Source organism: Mixophyes fleayi, chromosome 2 (assembly GCF_038048845.1).
Source record: "Mixophyes fleayi isolate aMixFle1 chromosome 2, aMixFle1.hap1, whole genome shotgun sequence".
In the NCBI taxonomy this organism is placed as follows: Eukaryota; Metazoa; Chordata; class Amphibia; order Anura; family Limnodynastidae; genus Mixophyes; species Mixophyes fleayi.
In genome coordinates, this window is record NC_134403.1 from 363,378,471 (window position 1) to 363,399,844 (window position 21,374).

At 42.2% G+C, this 21,374-nt stretch overlaps 1 protein-coding gene across 7 annotated transcripts in view; it reads right to left on the minus strand.

The window, feature by feature from the left end:
• C2CD2 (C2 calcium dependent domain containing 2) overlaps positions 1-21,374 on the minus strand; it is a 56,345-nt gene that overhangs the window by 21,727 nt on the left and 13,244 nt on the right. For all 7 annotated transcript variants that reach the window (XM_075197291.1, XM_075197292.1, XM_075197289.1 and 4 more), the window contains 2 exons: positions 9,953-10,051; positions 76-195 (listed from right to left, as the gene is read on the minus strand). In XM_075197291.1, the coding sequence (XP_075053392.1) occupies positions 76-195; positions 9,953-10,051 (219 nt within the window). The remainder of the gene's footprint in view (positions 1-75; positions 196-9,952; positions 10,052-21,374) is intronic.

Consider the following 21,374-nt stretch of genomic DNA (forward strand, 5'->3'; position numbering starts at 1 on the left):
GAACTCTGAAATCTCCAAACCTCCAGCAATAGAAATGAAGTAGCGCAGAGATGTCCCGTTTCAGGGCAGACTTACATTTAGGTGTAGCGGTGTGACGCGGACACTGTACAGCTGACACGCGGAGTTCGCTGGGAGAGTGCGGGTGACACGCACAGCAAACTGTATAAAGTCTCCCAATACACTGCATAGTACAACCTGAAAATAAACCACAGGCACATTAGTGTGTGTGGAGGGAAAACAGGGGGATTATATGTGGTCAAGTCTACACTGCATCTGTGTCTATATACTTATCTACGCTGTGAGTGCTTTGTGTGAGTAGCCCGACTACAACAGTCTAAGTTGTAACAAATAAAGGGATGGGGACATTTTATCCAGAAAATTAAAAAAAGAGTAAAAATTTGCTGCTGTTCAGTGATAATGTCACACACACAGACAGAATCACCAATCTCTTCCTCCTGCAGTCACTGTGAGGAGCACTGCTAAACCAGTACATAATGAGGAGGATGTCATACAAACAGACAGGATCTCCAAGCGCTTCCTCCTGCAGTCACTGTGAGGAGCACTGCTAAATCATTACATGAGGAGGATGTCATACACACAGACAGAATCACCACTCTCGTCCTCCTGCAGTCACTCTGGGGAGCACTGCTAAACCAGTACATAATGAGGAGGACGTCATACAAACAGGCAGGATCTCCAAGCGCTTCCTCCTGCAGTCACTGTGAGGAACACTGCTAAACTGTTACATAATGAGGAGGACGTCATATGCACAGACAGAATCACCACTCTCTTCCTCCTGCAGTCACTGTGGGGAGCACTGCTAAACCAGTACATAATGAGGAGGACGTCATACAAACAGGCAGGATCTCCAAGCACTTCCTCCTGCAGTCACTGTGAGGAACACTGCTAAACCGTTACATAATGAGGAGGACGTCATATGCACAGACAGAATCACCACTCTCTTTCTCCTGCAGTCACTGTTGGGAGCACTGCTAAACCATTACATAATGAGGAGGACGTCATATGCACAGACAGTATGTCCAAGCTCTTCCTCCTGCAGTCACTGTGAGGAGCACTGCTAAACCATTACATAATGAGGAGGATGTCATACACACAGACAGGATCCCCAATCAAGGAGGAGGGGGGATTGCTTCCAGAACACACTCCACAACAACGCAACATCGCAGTATTTTCCCTGCACCCCATAGAGGTACACACCTCTATTTATCCTACGGTCACTGTGAGGAGCACTGCTAGACAATTAAGTCATATACACAGACATGATTACCAACCTCTTCTTCCTACAGACTGACTGATTCAATATAAAGCTATAACCTGCACTACTATGATGGAAAATAAACACAATCTTCCCTTCCCAGCAGCCATTTGACCAGCTCTCATTACAGACCAAGAATACACCACATTACACATCCAAGCCCCTATTTAGGGCCATCGAACGTTCCGTGCGAAGGAGCTTCTCTCTGTTGCCACGGTAACGTAAGGTTTGATAATCACGCTCTGTCCCTGTGACAGCAATTTTTTTGGCGTCCTCGGCAAGACTCCGTTCGCCCATCTGTGGGCTCCATCTGAAAAGGCTCTTATTGATTCTTCTCTGGCTTTACCCCATTACCAACAAATACTGTTTTACTACCATTTAATCTGTGTCTATTCATTCAAAAGACAGAGCAGATGTTGTAACCGCTCATCGGAGAACTCCTGAAGTCACTTGTGACTGTCACAGTCCATAAATCTCCCAGAGGTCATGAGAATCATTTTCAGGACTCTACAAAGAGTATAACATTGTGTCCAGATAATATTTCCACATTACAACACCGTCACACAGAGAAGCGGATTCATTTCCGTTTACTAATAAAAATGTTTTAAATTAAGCATACTGTAGCATGCATTGCTGTAGACCATGCAGGGTGCACCGAGATCTGTAAATGCGTTATTTATTGGAGTGTAGTAGCTGCTATTTACTTGCTATGATTATAAAACCAATGGTAATATGCTTTTACACATTATAACAAAATAATTTGATATTAGTGTCTATTTATTGAAGTTATAGGTAAGGCTGGGTACACACTACAGCGTTATCAGCTGATTATCGGGCAAATCGGACGATAAACGATGGATTGGCCCAATATCAAAGTAGTGTGTGTACGTTGGAACAATGATTCCAAATCGCATAATATCGTTGAGCGAGATTGTTCAAGTGAACCGAAAATCACGTTCAACGATGGAACAAAGTCGCTCCAATTCTGCAGTGTGTACGCACTCTAACCTTTGATACAAATATGTCTATTATATATGATAACCATCATTACACAAGGATACACCAGGGTAAACAGACTGGAGAAGAGGAGTGTAAACTAGAAAATTTAAAACGGTTGGATGTAAGCCGATTCGTCGATTGTGCTCTGTTTAATGGATTGTTAGTGGAAGAGAGTCCCCAAGTGTAAGTCACCTTACGAAACATTAGCAGTAGCTGGGGAACGGAAGGATCTAATGCACTGTTTGGCTACAGATCGAAGTCGGGGTGACTAAAACCAAAACTATATACGGCCATCCAAGAGAGGAAAAGAAATATCAATAGAATGAGTTTTCTGTACATCGCTGCGGAATTAGTGGCGCTATATAAATAACTGATGATGATGATGATGATGATGATGATGATGATGATGATGAATGGTCGCTCACACACTAATGAAACACAATAATGACACAAATTGCAATATTAGATTATTAAACATTGTAAACACAGACATCAATATTAATGGAATAATTAGCTTATAATTCTCCTGGATCTCTCTGCTGCATTTGACACTGATGACCACTTTCTCCTCATACAAACGCTACAATCCCTAGGTCTTCAGGACACTGTCCTATCCTGGGTCTCATCCTACCTATCTAATTGCCGTTTCAGTGTTAATTTCTCTGGATCCACCTCTGCTCCGCTCCCTTTATCAGTTGGAGTAACCACAAGGCTCAGTCCTAGGTCCTCTGCTATTCTCTTTCTATACCATTTCTCTTGGAAAACTAATAAGCTCCTTTGGATTTCAGTATCATCTCTATGTGGATGATACACAAATTTATCTATCCTCTCCGGATCTTTCACCATCTGTGTTGTCCCGTGTAACTGACGGTCTTTCTACCAGGTCATCTTGGATGTCCTCAAACTCAGTCTTTCAAAAACACAGCTAATTATATTACCACCCACCAACAGAAGTTACCTACCTGACATTTCTATTTCTGTCCATGACACAACAATGAGCCATAGCTCTCGAGCTCACTGCCATCCTGGACTCAGAACTATCCTTTGATCTCCCACATCCAATCTGTATCCCAATGACACATCTCCAGAATATACATATATCTCACACAGGATACTGCAAACACATATCTACAGACACATGCACTCATTATCTGCTGCATTAACTATTGCAATTCTCTCCTAACTGGTCTTCCCCTAACCAGACATTCACCACTACAATCTATTGTGAATGCAGCAGCTAGATTCATTTTCCTTGCAAACTGTTTTCCACCTGCCGTTCCGCTCTGTCAGTCCCTATATCGGTTGCCTATATTTTACCGAATCCAATATAGAATACATTTAATAACATACAAAGCCAATAAGAAAACTGCACCTACAGCTCTTTCCTTGTCACTAAAAACTTCCCAACACTGCACCCACTCTGTGGAATTCCCTCCCTTGTGCAACAAGACTTTCATCTAACCTTCAGCCATTTCCTGACAGCTCACCTATTTAAGCAATCTTATCAAATTCCCCAGCCATCATCTTAACCTACTTATGCTATTCTCCCAGATTACCGCCCCTCTACAAGACGAACTCATAACTTACATTTTTTTTTTCTTCTTTACTCAAACAATCCTCTGAGTCCAAACCAACATTGCTGGGTGATTAGATCACATATCGATGCTGACTACCCCGACAAGACTTCATCATCATCATTTATTTATATAGCGCCGCTAATTCCGCAGCGCTGTACGGAGAATTCATTCACATCAGTCCCTGCCCCATTGGGGCTTACAGTGTAAATTCCCTAGGATTGACACACACTCACACACAGGCACAGACAGACAGAGAGGGAGAGTCTAGGGTCAATTTTGATTGCAGCCAATTAACCTACCAGTGTGTTTTTTGGAGTGTGGGAGGAAACTGGAGCACCCGGAGGAAACCCACGCAAACACGGGGAGAACATACAAACTCCACACAGATAAGGCCATGGTCGGGAATCGAACTTAATGCTGTGAGGCAGAAGTGCTAACCACTAGGCCACTGTGCTGTCCCAAGACTTACCCCGACGTCTTCACACCAAAGGGCTCCTTCTCGACGAGGCTCCAGGATGACTGATGTGCCAAGAGACTGGAACAAATCGCGATGAACGAAGAAGCCTCCGCGGCTTGATGACGTCACTGCCAATCGGGACGCCGTTATCGGTGCGGTTAAGGGGGTAATGCAAGTATACGGCCATGGACAACGTACAACGCTTAACAGCACCGATAACAGGGTCCCGATTGGCAGTGACGTCATCAAGTCGTGACGGCTTCTACGTTCATCACGATTACTTCCAGTCGCTCGGTCGTCACATCAGTCGTCCTGGAGCCTCGTTGGAAAGGAGCCCTTCGGTGTGAAGACGTCGGGGGAAGTCTTGTCGGAACAATCAGCATCATTATTCCGTACCCCACCCTCACATATAGCCCCCACTTCTTCTATTGTTATGTGACTGGACCAATACGCGCTATGTGACACTTACTATCATGTATCAAACGCCTACTACCCTATAGATTGTAAGCTGCGCCCTCTTACCCAGTATTGTTTTATTACCGTGTTTGTTTATAACGGTAAAGAGCCGTGAAGTAAGTTGGCGCTACATAAAACAATAATGTCAATATTTTATTAAATCTTTAGTATGTTTTTTTTATTATCACTTACAGCATAATACGGAATAGAATTAATATTAACAATATTTTTTAAACATGTTAACAATTGTAAATAACAACATGAAAGGTGATTAAGGGAAACGATTAAGGGAAACGATTAGGGCGATAAGACACGTTACACTGAAACGCGGCTGATGATGTTAGTCTATGATACAGGATTGCTGGCAGGAGATTCCTGGCACACAGTCTGCTCAGTGTATAACAACATATGTCTATGTGTGAATCTGCAATGAAAACAAGTCTATATACTGCAGATTAGAAGAAATAAAAAGGAAGGAAATGGAAGCTGTGGATTTTGCTCGCAGGGCGTACACTAGAAGCGCTAACATGCAGCATTCTCCATCGCGACGATAACCTGTAGGTCATATATGCGCTGGTTAAAATTAGAGATGCTCACTGACCGCCGTGAACTGGTTTTGGTTTTGGATCTGGATTAGCTTCGTGTTTTGGTTTTGACAAAACCGCCCTCATGTGTTTTGGTTTTTTTAGGAAAAATCCTAAAATATGCTAAAATCCCCTATTTTTGCTCTTTTTTTGTTCCTACCTTATCATTAACCTCAATAACACTAATTTCAAGTCATATGCAGTCAATTTTGACCACCGCACAGGTCACAATATTATTTTCATACACTTTCGGACAAATACTGCAGCGACCTGGCTGGATGGTAAGCGACAGAGCAATGACACAAACACACGGCAGTTCCTAGCACATCTAGGACACATTGGCACACAGCAGTGGCAGAAGAGAAAAATGGTGCAAGATGGAATTGTCCTTGGGCGTGCCCTCCACACCCACCGTTATGTTGGATCTTAAAAAGGAATCCAAAAATCGAGAGATCCGACGACGTAACAATGACGTTTTGCCTCGTTTTCGATTCAGAGGGTGAGCGACAGTACCGAGCCGGCTCGGTACTCGGATCCCCTAAGTTTGGGTATGTTCGGTTCTCCAGGAACCGAGCCTGAGCATCTCTAGTTAAAACGGGGGAAAAAACTAAACAAAACATACAAGCTAATGCACGTTTTAGTTTTCATTGTGATTTTACAGTACAAAATAATCTATTGTACTGGCAGTATGCGTTACTATAGGGCGTGCTGGGTTCTAAAACGCGGCATTAACGTTTCGGAACGCAATGGAGGAAACAGCTCCATTGACTTCTGTCCTATATTTACTGCACCAATCATGCGTTTGTTAATTATTATTTTGTATTATTAATTATAATGTATGTAAATAGTGGAAATCCTATTACACAGCTCTGTACAGACAGAATATTTAATCAATCATTCACAGAACTCCCTGCCCCATTGGAGCTTACAATCTAAATTCCCTTAAAGTCAGAACGCCAAGAATGTTTATTGGGTTTTATTTTTTGGGAGATGCCCCAGATATTGTCAATCATGAACACAAACATTGTAAGAAGAAGTAGAACAGGAAAGACTGCATGTTCCCTGCCCCTGTGTGTTACTGGGAACAGTCAGATCTAGTTTCTGTTGTATAAAAACAGATCATTTAAAAAAAAAAAAAAAAAAAAGACTGTTCTGACAATGGCAAGTAAGAAACAAGATTTGTATTTCAGTATCTTATATTAAAACATGTTTACAATGTGGTAAGATTGTTTGCTACCAGTTCAGAAAAGATCTGTTAACTTAAAAAATAATTCTTCAGTTGCTCACAGCATATTGCCATTATTCCAGGAAAGTCCACTGCAAACATGCACCAAAGTCACTGACTTGGATCCATAAACAAATTGCCCCAATAGCTGTGATATAAGCTACAGCAGACTATTATTCTGCTCCCTGTATGTATTTGCTTATCTTTTAAAAAAACAACAGACAAAGATAAATGTTTCTATTACCACAGAATTCTATTCGCTTTCAGGAGATGGATCCCAGCATCTCCCAATCAAATTGGCCAACCACACTGCGGCCATAATGCCTTGCGTCACTGCTCGTGTACTCCCAACATGTTTGCAATGCCCGATTATAATCCAATCCCAATATATCCGATTATTATCAAGCATGCTGTGAAATGCGGCTGAAAGATGACAACACGCATAGACCGTTAGCGGATTTGTAAATTGCCCTAATGGACTCCGGGATATGGTGGGGAAACAGCCAGTTGTAGCTGTTCAGGGCTCTGACAAAACATTTTATTCAAGTTGGCCACCTAGGTTTGTATCCAAACTGGACAATGATCACAACATTCTCTACTTGGGTCGTGTGTGGTGCCATCTTAAATTCATATAAAAATCTAAACTTTGTAATCAATTCCAAATTAGAATGTAAAGAAATCAAGTTCAATATATCAGTGAGGTGGACCCAATGACGTAGATAATAGTTTACTCTTTTAAACAGATTGGTCACCTGTAAATCATATACACCCTGTCGACTACGCCAATTGTGTTTTTCAGGAAGGATGGAGCATTGAGGACCATAACCACACACCACCAATACTGTGACAACTAACTGTGAAGACGTTTGTAATCCCTCTCTGCTAACCTCATTCTGTAGATCATACGTATAGAAAATACACAACAACAGCAAAGAGGGGATAATGAACTAATAATGGAACTAAAAAACTGAAAGTGATAACAACTTATGTGCAGCAAAATATAAAGAAAAATAAACTAATGAGGGACTATAGGTAATTAGGGTTAATAGGATTTTTTTTTGCAAAATCTTCTGGCGTTCCTGAAACACCACGTAATCCACTTATGAGGGTCTGACGGATGGGCATTTACATGTCAGGAACAGATGGGAGATTACAGCGCGGGGGGAGAGCCTCAGCACTCTGCGATGTAGTGAGCGAGTACTGGCACAGTGCCAAGCACACCGCATTATGCCCTCACAACACGCACATGCACACACGTGTGTCACACTCCTAAGCAGCTCATTCTCTGTCTTTTTTTCTTCTTTTTGCTTTTCAAATATATGTTTGTACTAAAAGTAATATAAGCCTGTTCCCTTTGTCCTTTGTTGGGGGAACAGTAGTCAAGGACAGGGGTCAGGGAACTTTTTTTTACCTTTTACCCCAAAATATATTTAGATACGCCGACGTTACCCCCTTGATTTGAAAGGAAGGAAATCATATATTATTAATTATTGGAATTCAAAATTTTATTGAATCTATTCAACATTTCTTTGAAAGCTTCAACTTCAAAACTTCAGGTTTTGGAGAAATGATGTTGATACATTTTTGATACGAGCGCATCAATATTGGGGCATTTTGATGTCAGAGCAATTTGGATACAGTCTTCAGCGTCCAATCGATTTCTCTGCTTTGTTTTTATGTTCGTTAGAGTGGAAAATCCTTGTTGGCAAAGGTAGGTTGTGGCAAAAGGCAGCAACTTTTTGACTGCCTCCTCATGTGCAATTTTGATGCCTTTGCAGCTGTTGACATCCAAAAATATGACAGATCTGCTTTGTTTTCAAATGTAATACCTGCTTCATTATTGCATCAAAGCTCAAGAAGTGCCTCTGCCAACCCTTGAGGCTCTTCTGGTACAACAGCAATTTCACATTTAAAGGGGTCTACAATTCAACTGACAGCATGTGACTCGTCAGCATTACCCCCAGGAATTTCATTTTTACCCCATTTGGGGTAATTTCTCCCTGTTCCCTGACCACTGGTCTAGGAGGAACCACTCCATGGATAAGGACACCGGCTAAGAAAAATAGGAGAAACATTGTAGTGAAATGTTAAAAAAAATAAAAAAAAAAAAGGTAAATGAGGGATACCAAGCATATTGAAATCAAGGGCTTCCACAGGGATGAGGCCCATGCTTTAAGTAAGCAAATATCATCCGAGATTGGCCAGGGTCATGTATAAGACCGCTGGACTGCTCTGGCTTCCTATAATTATGGGTAGAATGGCTGCTAAAGGGGACTCTGGCGACTTTACAAGAGGGGCGAATGTTGCGGGGCATTTGGAAAGCGCTTCAGTGACCTGGACAGCTCAACTAATTAATGTTTCACCACCCTGAACTCGAACAGTGTTCAGCATGGAACTCAGAGGAGAAATCATCACCAGCAAAGGGCAATAGTGGGTGAAAGCGTTTATGCCAGGAACGCCATATTTGTTGTTCCAGCGCAAGGCAAAACTGGTGGGCAGACCGAGTGATCATCTCCACGCCCAGCATGACAGTGCCTCCATCCACACACATGGCATGGTGGTAACACAATGCTTTGATGAGTAGGACACTGTAAAGGCCAAGACATATAGATTACATCAGTCACTAGATCTGAACCTAATCGAGCATTTGTAGGAATGACGCCCAAGACAGTGGATTCAACCATCATCAGCCAGTACATTGAATGACTTTCTCCTATACAAATGCAGACACAGCCTTGTGTCGCTGGGTATACAGACCGCTCAGAGAGGGACGGAGCAATAGCCGCTATGGCCACAGCCAGCTTTACTGTAAGTTCAAACATTTAGCCTTCACGTCGTCACTGGTCCTTCACCCGATAGGCTGCGTTACTCATCAACATTTGTACAGCCCATCATGTGGCTGCTCGTTCATCTCACCCACTCGATATACAGATTTGTTTTATCCTCTTGTCCTCCTGGGACTACATTGTATTCATGAAACTCTTGTATAACAAAGTTTGAAAATAAATCCTGTTTATTTTATCCTCAGCTCAGTTCAGAAACTTGTTAAGCGGGAAGATATAGGTTTTTATATATTACTTCCCAATCTGATCATGAAAGACGCCCAGGGTCAATTTTGGAAGATTAATAAATGAATAATAAAAATTTGTTTGCACTCTTCTCAGTACTTTGAGTGGTCTGAGCATTCACACAGCTAAGGGCAGGGGGCGTGTAGCTGATCAGGTGATCGCAGTACCCATCCAATCAGGTGGAAGGTTCACTTACACACCTCCCACGCAGAGCGGTCCCCAGTCTCTCCAGTCCTCCCACACTCTGCTTACATAGTAGATAGCCTATATCAGTGTTTCTGCCCAATCACGCTAATGGGATGTAGCTCACCTTGACATTATCTGACTTCACAACGCTCTCCACTTGTTTCACAGACAGCTCTAGAGGGTGTTGTCCGTTGTCATCTTCAAACGCCAGCCGCAGAGACCCCTACGGAGACAGAAGGTGAATCGAGAAGCGTTACACAGAGCACGTCACTGCATACATGTGTCCTGGTTATTCTAAGCTCAAAACGCAACATCAGGAGTGGCTTAAATCCAAATTATTTAAATAGATACTTATCTTATCACAGACAATATAGAACCAGCAACTTCCCAATTTGTATCAACCACCAAATGAATAATATACACTTGTTTCATTGAAGGATAATGAGAGAATGAACGGTCCCAGCGTGGCTGCAGTTCCCCCTAGTATCTGGTAACTGGGCATGAGCACCGAACATCCTGAGTCTAGACAACGCATGTGGCAAGACTGGAATAATATCCTAAGGTTCGGCGCTCAGGCCTAGTAGAGGGATAAGCACACGTCTAACCACTTTAGTCTTCATTTGCATCCTATGCACACAGCAGATTATCTGTGAGTCCATCAATTAGCACTACAAAGCTACAATGACTCAGAACAGAAGACAATAGCTTGAACAGAAGACAATAGCTTGAACTGAACTACAATTCATTTCCAGCATCTGTCTTGGTATGGAAACCTTGACATAGAAATTTGCAAACGGTCACCCAGGTTGATGTAGCTGTGGCTTTGAAGCCTTCCGTCAATGCCGTGAAAAGAAAATGCTCATAGAAAGTTAATAAATACAGTGAACGATCGCAGCTTTCTGGGTTGACTTGACATGTATTTGGCTGCAAAACAGAGATGCAAAAGAGAACATTTGTCTGCCAAATGTAAATACCAAATACAGAGATTTTGTAATGTATATTTACATGGTGTGAAAAACACACTGCAATTTCCAGAAGTAACACATATGGCAAACAGTGGTGTAGTAAGTGCCCATAGATTGCCCTCTGACCTGTGATCTGTGTTTGTTCCCAACTGTAAAGCGCTATGAAATTTTCTGGCGCTATATAAATAAATATTGATGATGATGTTTGCCCCTAGGAACTAGCATTCTAGAGGAGCTGAAATCATGTTGATAATTTGTGTTTTGAAAGTCAGAGTTGTTAAAGCAGATGGAGTCTATCACTCCGAAATATTATGCAGCTTTGTCTATGATATTACACTGCTCTACTAGGCAGCTTTACCTACGATATTACACTGCTCTACTAGGCAGCTTTACCAAGGATATTACACTGCTCTACTAGGCAGCTTCATCTATGATATTACACTGCACTACTAGGCAGCTTCATCTATGATATTACACTGCTCTACTAGGCAGCTTCATCTATGATATTACACTGCACTACTAGGCAGCTTCATCTATGATATTACACTGCTCTACTAGGCAGCTTCATCTACGATATTACACTGCTCTACTAGGCAGCTTTACCTACGATATTACACTGCTCTACTAGGCAGCTTCATCTATGATATTAGACTACTCTATTAGGCAGCTTCATCTATGATATTACACTGCTCTACTAGGCAGCTTCATCTATGATATTACACTGCTCTACTAGGCAGCTTTACCAAGGATATTACACTGCTCTACTAGGCAGCTTTACCTACGATATTACACTGCTCTACTAGGCAGCTTTACCTACGATATTACACTGCTCTACTAAGCAGCTTTACCTACGATATTATACTGCTCTACTAGGCAGCTTTACCAAGGATATTACACTGCTCTACTAGGCAGCTTTACCAAGGATATTACACTGCTCTACTAGGCAGCTTTACCAAGGATATTACACTGCTCTACTAGGCAGCTTTACCAAGGATATTACACTGCTCTACTAGGCAGCTTCATCAAGGATATTACAAGTCACCCAGACTCATGCCAAAAGTAGAGATTATAGACTATAAAGTGCCTCTTGTGACAACTATATACTCCTGTCATTTACTGAAAGCAGAGGCGGCCATATTGAGGTCAATACAGTGCACTGTTCTCCAACACACTGGAAGTGCTGCCAGGGATATGACCCTCTACCCTGCTGGGCCAATACAGCTCTCAGGACAGAAGCACATGGTATTAAGTCTGGGCATAACAAGAGTGCGGGGCATCTATCGGGGCAAGAGTGGACGTCAACGCTGGACACAAGAGCTTAATAAATGGGAAGGAAGATCCCAGATAGGATTTTGCGGCTATAAATTACAGATCTATTTAATTGAAGCCAAGTATGAGGACAGCATTGCAGGAGCCGCACGAGACAAAACAATCCTTACTGGGAATATCAGCACAATATCTTAGCAGAGCAGCAAGCCCTGGGAGAGGGTTGACCTAATTCAAATAAGACACGCTGCTGATGGAGGACGTGCTCTCCCCTCCTCTATAAACCGGTCAGATGATAATAGGGATTATTTTGTACTCTCTCTATTCAGATAACATTTTTATACGTACATTACTGTTCAGCTCAGCTGCTGTAGTACTGTAGGGTTTAAAAAAAATAAAAAAAAAAACAGAAATTAAACATAACAAGGAATCTACATTAGGTAGGATGGTAAATGAAGCATATTACTATATAAAACATTGGATTAAAGCGAAAATAAACCACTGGTTCTGGCGTGGGTAAGCACTGCTGAAGGAGACCGGGTGGGAATAATGGCAGAGGTTGGGAGTTCCAGAGGTAAGGAGTGAAAACGAGGGAAGTTTGAATACATCATCATCATCATTTATTTACATAGCGCCACTAATTCCGCAGCGCTGTACAGAGAACTCACTCACATCAGTCCCTGCCCCATTGGAGCTTACAGTCTAAATTCCCTAACACACACACACAGACAGACTATTTCTTTAATAGAGTAATTGAGAAATCCATGTATCTTATAATATCCGAATGGCATTCCAATTGTAGATGTGTGGCCAAACAAGGCGTTCAAAAGCACTGGTACTTTTTTTTTTATTTATTTTTTTACTATGACTAGATAAGAGGCACTTTCCCTGTGTGTCTTTCTAAACGTTGCCCTCTTATCAAACCCTTCCTTCAGTTCCTCCCCTCATTCACACTCGTCAGTAAAAATACTGACACTACCGATTGGCACAGCAACTGTTTTTTTGGATCAGAGTATAGTTAAGAGCCTATTCTATATAACTCCCTTACCCTTTGGGTCAAATACATTTTGACAAGTTTTAAAATTAGTTAAGGTGTTAGTAAAAATGTTGGATGTCAGTATATTTATTTAAATGTGCGATAAAGAATGTCCTCAGAATTAGCATCACATCATCATCATCATCATCATTTATTTATTTATATAGCGCCACCAATTCCGCAGCGCTGTACAGAGAACTCACTCACATCGGTCCCTGCCCCATTGGAGCTTACACTCTAAATTCCCTAACACACACACAGACAGACAGACTAGGGTTCATTTTATCAGCAGCCAATTAACCAATTAATGTTAGGGAGAACATACAAACTCCACACAGCTCTGGTCTGGAATTTAATTCATGACCTCAGCTAAGATCCCAACACAGATATCAAGATCTGGTAACTTGTTTTACTAGACTTCCAGACAATGAAGGCAATATGGAGAGCTTGGAAGAAACCTGCGATGGCCTAATGGGACTTACAGACTAACAGACCCAGCTGAACTGGTCACACACAGTGCAATCCAGTCCTTCAATCTCATTGCCGAGCAGGTGGACAAACCTGCAGGTCTGAGACCAGATTTTTGATTATGAAATAATGATTAAACACAATGTAGATGTTCTGTAGATTCAGGGAGGAAACTGTACGGCTGCAGCATATGAGAGAGTTGTGGAACAAACGTATTATATACTGGTCTGACTGCCGGGATCACTTGTATAAACACACAGCCAGCTACCCACACACCCTTACAGTAAATCCCCACCAGCCCACACAGCCAGTGTCAGGTAACGTCAGCGTTTCCATCTACTCAATGCTGAAACTTTTTATTCCAATGCAGAACAATTTAACCCCTGCATTGGAAGATATAGGCGCTCCTATACAAGAAACTAATTGCTTCAAAATTTGCATAAGTTATAGTAAAACACTTATGTGTCTGAAGGAGAGAAAGGGCGAGACACAGAGCGCGAGACACAGAGCGCGAGGAACAGAGCGCGAGGAACAGAGCGCGAGGGCAGCAGAGGGTGTGATTATAAATGCATTTTTATTAAACACATTGGGGGGTATTCAATTGTCAGCGAGTTGGTTTTTTTTTGACCGCTTATCTTATCATTTTCAAGCGGGTTAACTTTACCCACTATTCAATTCCATGTTTAACGCTACTTTTTTTTCCCCCTGAAACGGTAGTTAAAAGCTATTCAATTGTTTTTTAACGCGGCGCCTTAAACAGGAAAAAATATGCTGTCTTATCTCGCACCTCTTTGGGGTGTGTTAAAAATAAAAAAAACCTCTCAAAAGTATTTAAATAATGTAATAATGATAAAAAAAAAAGTTAAAAACTTATGTTTATCACTAATGCCTAACATGTGTAAGTTGATTTTCTTGTGAAAAAATAATGAAATAAAACATATAAAATTAATAATAATAAAATCACTAATTAATTATATTTATGTATGTTTTTGGTACAAATATGAATGTAGTAATGTGTTTTGACATGGTATAGATGATTGTATGGTAAAAAATAGTTCAATTAAAAAAATATGCCAAAGAAAGTTCTGTAATGTAGATATTATCAATGTGTAATGCAATCTAATGTATGGAAATGTATGCAAAACCTTTTTTTTGCATTATACATGACTGCGTTAAAACTCCCCCTCACTCCCCTAAAATCTCGCAAACACAATTTTTAACGCACGGGGGCAGCGTCACCTCTTTTTCAATTGAATTGCACGAGTTTTCCCGCTGTGCTAACTCAAAACAATCGCTTTTGCCGGCAAAAACCCACGGGAGATTTTTTTTTTGTCTTTAACGCTGCGGGGAAAAAACAAAACAAAATCGCTGACAATTGAATACCCCCATTCAGTCATTCTTAAGTGCTATGTTTAAAAAATAAACAACGTTTCGGAGTACAGTATATTTCTTTAGTATTAGCTGTGTTGCTGCATGTAATGTATAAATGAAATGTCTGACTTATGTTGTGCATTTCTAGTGGAAGATCAAATATACATCATCTGGGGATTCTACTCCTTAGAAACACTTTTTACTGACCAGGTCATTAAAACTTCCTGACGGCTAGCACTCTGTAACTTACATGTAATGCTTTGGGATAAAATAAAATTGAAAGTCAAAACCTTGTATATATACAGCATGTGTTTCTACATAGACTGACACATACAAACACGTGGCAATGAGACACCAACACGACAGGGTCAGAAGAGGAAAATGTGTTTGATAATTCATTTTTTTAGAGGGCAGCACGGTGGCTCAGTGGTTAGCACTTCTGCCTTACAGCACTGAGGTCATGAGTTCAATTCCCGACCATGGCCTTATCTGTGTGGAGTTTGTATGTTCTCCCTGTGTTTGCGTGGGTTTCCTCCGGGTGCTCCGGTTTCCTTGCACACTCCAAAAACATACTAGTAGGTTAATTGGCTGCTATCAAAATTGTCCCTAGTCTCTCTCTCTGTCTGTATGTGTTAGGGAAGTTAGACTGTAAGCTCCAATGGGGCAGGGACTGATGAGAATGAGTTCTCTGTACAGCGCTGCGGAATCAGTGGCGCTATATAAATGACTGATGATGATTTTTATATATACCCACATTACCAGTAATTGCTATACACAGTATATTATATATACACATTACGAGTGATGCCCAGAGAGTGGAAACACATTACATGAACACGGAGCGGACAAGCACAGCTGTTTGGAGCGAGCGCTTGGCTGAACAGCTGCGCGGTGAAACGTCCGCACTCCACAATACATCGCTCACTCTGTACCAAAGCCAAGTTATCCCTGGGGGGGAAAAAAAACCTCTGCTATGGATTTCTGTTCTCTCTATCTTAATACCGTATTTTCTCTTATATATGCTATTCATCCGGACAGCTGATCAATCCCTCTTTCCTCTATCCCGGCCACCGACTCCTCCTTCCCCCAGGCTAGCATTTTGTGGATGCACAGTAAAGTCAGGCTGGAACACTTACCAGGCTTTTAAAAAAAAACGCTCCACATAAATCAAGCTGGATCTCAGCCGCTGTTAAATTTAATCTGACACACGATCACTGCTCTTAAGTAAAAGCCTTTAAAAGCCCCATAAAAGCAGCAATGACAATACATTATGTGTTTTTTCATTATTATAGACTACCAAGCCACACCGGGACATGGTCTACACACTGCACTCGGCAGAGAGACAGCCTCTAAGGGGTTAAATCTCATTACTACAACTTTAGATTTAAAATTAATAAGAACTCTGTTAAAAACTTTAATGATAATTGTTTACTTGTTTCAGATCTCTAGGACCTCATCCTTCTACAGAACAAGCACCATCTTTTGCAGACTTTCAGACAGCGGGATGCACACGGTGGCTCAGTGGTTAGCACTTCTGCCTCATAGCACTGGGGTCATGAGTTCAATTCCCGCCCATGGCCTTATCTGTGTGGAGTTTGTATGTTCTCCCCGTGTTTGCGTGGGTTTCCTCCGGGTGCTCTGGTTTCCTCTTACACTCCAAACACATATTGGTAGATTAATTGGCTGCTATTAAATTGACCCTAGTCTGTGTGTGTGTGTGTGTGTGTGTTAGGGAATTTAGACTGTAAGCTCCAATGGGGCAGAGACTGATGTGTATTCTCTGTACAGCGCTGTGGATTTAGTGACGCTATATAAATAGCTACTGCTGATGATGATGATGATGATGATGGTACCCATCTAGGGTATGGTACCTGTGTGTTTTGATAGTTCATAATTAATATAACAAAAGTACAAGGCTTGATGCCTTTATCAAATGCTTCAGTTGACGTCAATACGTTGAATGGATGGAAAAAAAAAAAAAATACGAGTAAACACAACAAAAGGGCATCTGCGCTGACGGCTACATACTTACAGCCTTGTCAATAAAGATAATAGTTTTGTAAGGGAAGGTTGGAAGATGAGAGACGGATTTAGAAGAAGGGGGGACGTTGTTACCGTTCTCAAACAAGTCTACTATAGTGTTAGAGATTGGAAAAAGGATGACTTATGATTCAGAGAAATAAGTATCGGACACGGGAAGGAAGTTTGCAGATGCTTTTAACCAAGAGCATGGAGATATTTGAAGAATTTGGAGGAAATATTGGCTCCTTTTCAAACAATGAAAGTAGTGTTCTATATAGACCGCCTATTACTGTCAAATAATATGCTCAGAATGTAAAAATTATAGTTACCAACTGTCAGCAACATAACACTGAGTTTCACAGTCAAGCAAGGCGGGCAAAACATTAATTATGACTTCAATGGGCAAGTGGTGGCTCAGTGGTTAGCACTTCTGCCTCACAGCACTGGGGTCATGAGTTCAATTCCCGACCATGACCTGATCTGTGTGGAGTTTGTATGTTCTCCCCGTGTTTGCGTGGGTTCCCTCCGGGTGCTCCGGTTTCCTCCCACACTCCAAAAACATACTGGTAGGTTAATTGGCTGCTATCAAATTGACCCTAGTCTGTGTTCGTGTTCGTGTGTGTGTGTGTGTGGTGTGTGTGTGGTGTGTGTGTGGTGTGTGTGTGGTGTGTGTGTGGTGTGTGTGTGGTGTGTGTGTTGTGTGTGTGTTGTGTGTGTGTTGTGTGTGTGTTGTGTGTGTGTTGTGTGTGTGTTAGGGAATTTAGACTGTAAGCCCCAATGGGGCAGGGACTGATGTGAATGAGTTCTTTGTACAGCGCTGCGGAATCAGTGGCGCTATATAAATAAATGGCGATGATGATGATGATAGCGTACATGCTGCATAACCCCAGCAAGAGAATCTATACGGAGTACAGCATGTCCAGTTTACCAGGAAATACAGCAGCTATGTTCCTACAACGACAGAGCTCATCCCTGATAAAACAGGAGTTGTAAACGCATTTCACTCACTATAGCAACTGAGCAGCTGAGTGTGGGCTGGTCTTACTCACTGTCATATCAGTGAGTGGGAGTGGAGGATGGACAGGAGCCACTCAAGAAATAGCATGGCAGATTCACCCTATAACACAACACAGATTATTATCATCTGCCTTCAGATATTCCTAACTATTAACTAACGGGGAGGGCAGGACAAGGGGCATCTATCAAACACTGGTGCACAGGATACTGAACAATAGTTGATGCATAGGAGCCAACATGGCTGCTGAGACAATGCTTATAAACATGATAAGGTCTCGGAGGACCTTGGAGAACTACAATTCCCATTATGTCATGTTTTTACAATACATATTAACTACTGAAGTCAAAAGAGTAAAGGATAGACGGTAAGAATGCTATCCAACATGCAGAGAAAAGTTAGTTTCATTGTGCACTTGGTCAATACTGGAAAAATAGGGATATTTCCATACCTCTCACTGTCCCAATTTATGCAGGACAGTCCAACTGGATTTTTACAGGACAGTTTGAAGATGTGTCGCGCTAACTTCATCATCATCATTATTTATATAGCGCCACTAGTTCCGCAGGGCTGTACAGAGAACTCACATCAGTCCCTGCCCCATTGGAGCTTACAATCTAAATCCCCTAATATACACACACGCAGACAGACAGACAGAGAGAGACTAAGGTCAATTTGTTAGCAGTCAATTAAGCTACCAGTATGTTTTTGGAGTGTGGGAGGAAACCGGAGCACCTGTAGGAAACCCACGCAAACACGGGGAGAACATACAAATGCCTCACAGATAAGGCAATGATCTATTCTATTTCTGCAATGATCTGGAATTGAACTAAGGACCCCAGTGCTGTGAGGCAGAAGTGCTAACCACTGAGCCACTGTGTTGCCCAAGGTGAAATGCATACCTGCTGCTGGTACATGGGGCGTTGAAAAGGGAGGTGAAAGGGTTGGTGGTGGCTCAGTGCCTGCACCCCCCCCCCACCCCTTAGGGGTACATGAAACAACCCAAGATGACATGGCGCCGCCCCCTTCTCGTGCACGCAACACTCACACAGCGTCCCGATTTGAACGGTCTAAAAGATTGGCAGATGCATTTCCATAGACATAAATCTTTAAAATTTGGGAATGTCCCTGGGAAATGAGGGATATTAGCAACTATGGTGCTGTAACCAATAGCAACCAATCAGCTTGCACAGGTCGTTTCTACAGGTTACTGGTTGCCATGGGTTACAGCCTGATATAAAATTACCTGTTCACCATGTTTCATGAACGTCCTATTCCCGTCTCTGTCTTTTGCTCATACATATTTGTCAGTAACAACATTATAGCATAGAACACGTTCAAGCGCTTATAAATGCTGACTCAGACCGACACAAACAACGGCAGGCCTGTGCCCTGGATATATCTATTCTAGTAACACTCACAAGACGTAGAGTCTCATACTAAGGTAGTGGGAGATGCGAGAGGCTTCATACTGCAATTGTGTGCTTATGCTGACTGAGAGCTGGCATCTCCAGCCAGCCCAGACGCCAAGACTGCAATGTCCTTCAAGAAACGTATCACTGTCAAACACAGCGGTCATCCAGACTGATCAATAAAATCTGTGGCCAATTTGGCAATGTATACCGAGGGCCAGATTGCGCAGATCTAATAACTCAGCAATCACGCAGATCAGAGAAGATTGCCTGGGGGTATCGGCTAACACAATGGGTCAGGATTGGGGTGGACAGGTTGGTGTCCTAAATTGTAGCAGTTTTGGCCAGGAAGACTTATGCATAGAGAAAAAGGTTCACCCACAACCAAGGCTTTCTAGAGAACCAATCCCCTTCTTACGTTGAGGCGTGTGTAACTTGCATAGAGCACCCTCTGTTTTCATCATCATCATTTATGTATATAGCGCCACTAATCCCGCAGCGCTGTACAGAGAACTCACCCACATCAGTCCTTGCCCCATTGGAGCTTACAGTCTAAATTCCCTAACATATACACACACACACACACACACACACACACACACACACACAGACAGACAGACAGACAGAGAGGGAGACAGACAGACAGAGAGGGAGGGAGACAGACAGAGAGGGAGGGAGACAGACAGAGAGGGAGGGAGAGACTAGGGTCAATTTTGATAGCAGCCAATTAACCTACCAGTATGTTTTTGGAGTGTGGGAGGAAACCAGAGCACCCAGAGGAAACCCACGCAAACACAGGGAGAACAAACAAACTCCACACAGATAAGGCCATGGTCGGGAATCGAACTCATGACCCCAGTGCTGCGAGGCACAAGTGCAAACCACTAGGCCACTGTGCTGCCATGTTTTGTTAAGCTCTCTCTTGGCAAAGGGGACATAGAGATTAGACAGACTCTGTGTATTCTTATTTTTATGCGTGTATAGAGCTCAAGCACAAAGTAAAGAAGCGATTTTACAAAAGGTTTCATTTAACTTGGTTATTTCTCCTTATATCCTAAAACTCGTCCAAAACAAATAAACAGACAGAAGAAGGTAGCGTGGGTGAAGAGTTTTTTGTTTTCTTTATAGTGAACAAAACTCTATTTGAAGCTTATTGATTTAAACACTGTGTAATCTGAAAATACAGAGAAATAAGGAGGATTTTCAACACTACCGTATCACAAACCAGCAGACAAGAAACCTTTTATTGCAGTTCCATCCGCTGATCACATTCAGTAGATATGTAGGCAGGCGTGTACGACACATTCAAACACTTGTCAGATTTTCTTGGCTTGAAACTAACTTGGGCCTCTCACCATGTTAATGATTCTTTTTTTTTTCCTTTTTAACATGTTGAATGTTTGAGATCATGTTTTTAATAAAATGACTCCCATTTAAGCCACCCAGACATATAGCGATCGGGCTGTTTAGCGCCACCACAACACAACCAGGTCAGTGAGGGTACTACACCGGAGAGACAAATTACAGGATAGAATATGTACGTTTGCTCCTAACTTCCTGACTGAACCCTGACCCCACACAAGCAGCGAGTTAGACCCTCTCCTGTCTTTGTTCCCCATCCATTTTATGAAAATTACTGTGTGCATTCTAATGCGTTCCTTCACAAGAATAGGTGTGTGGGCAGCACGGTGGCTCAGTGGTTAGCACTTCTGCCTAACAGCACTGGGGTCATGAGTTTAATTCCCGACCATGGCCTTATCTGTGTGGAGTTTGTATGTTCTCCCTGTGTTTGCGTGGGTTTCCTCGGGGTGCTCCGGTTTCCTCCCACACTCCAAAAACATACTGGTAGGTTAATTGGCTGCTATCAAATTGATCCTAGTCTGTGCCTGTGTATGTTAGGGGATTTAGATTGTAAGCTCCAATGGGGCAGGGACTGATGTGAGTGAGTTCTCTGTACAGCGCTACGGAATTAGTGGCGCTATATAAATAAA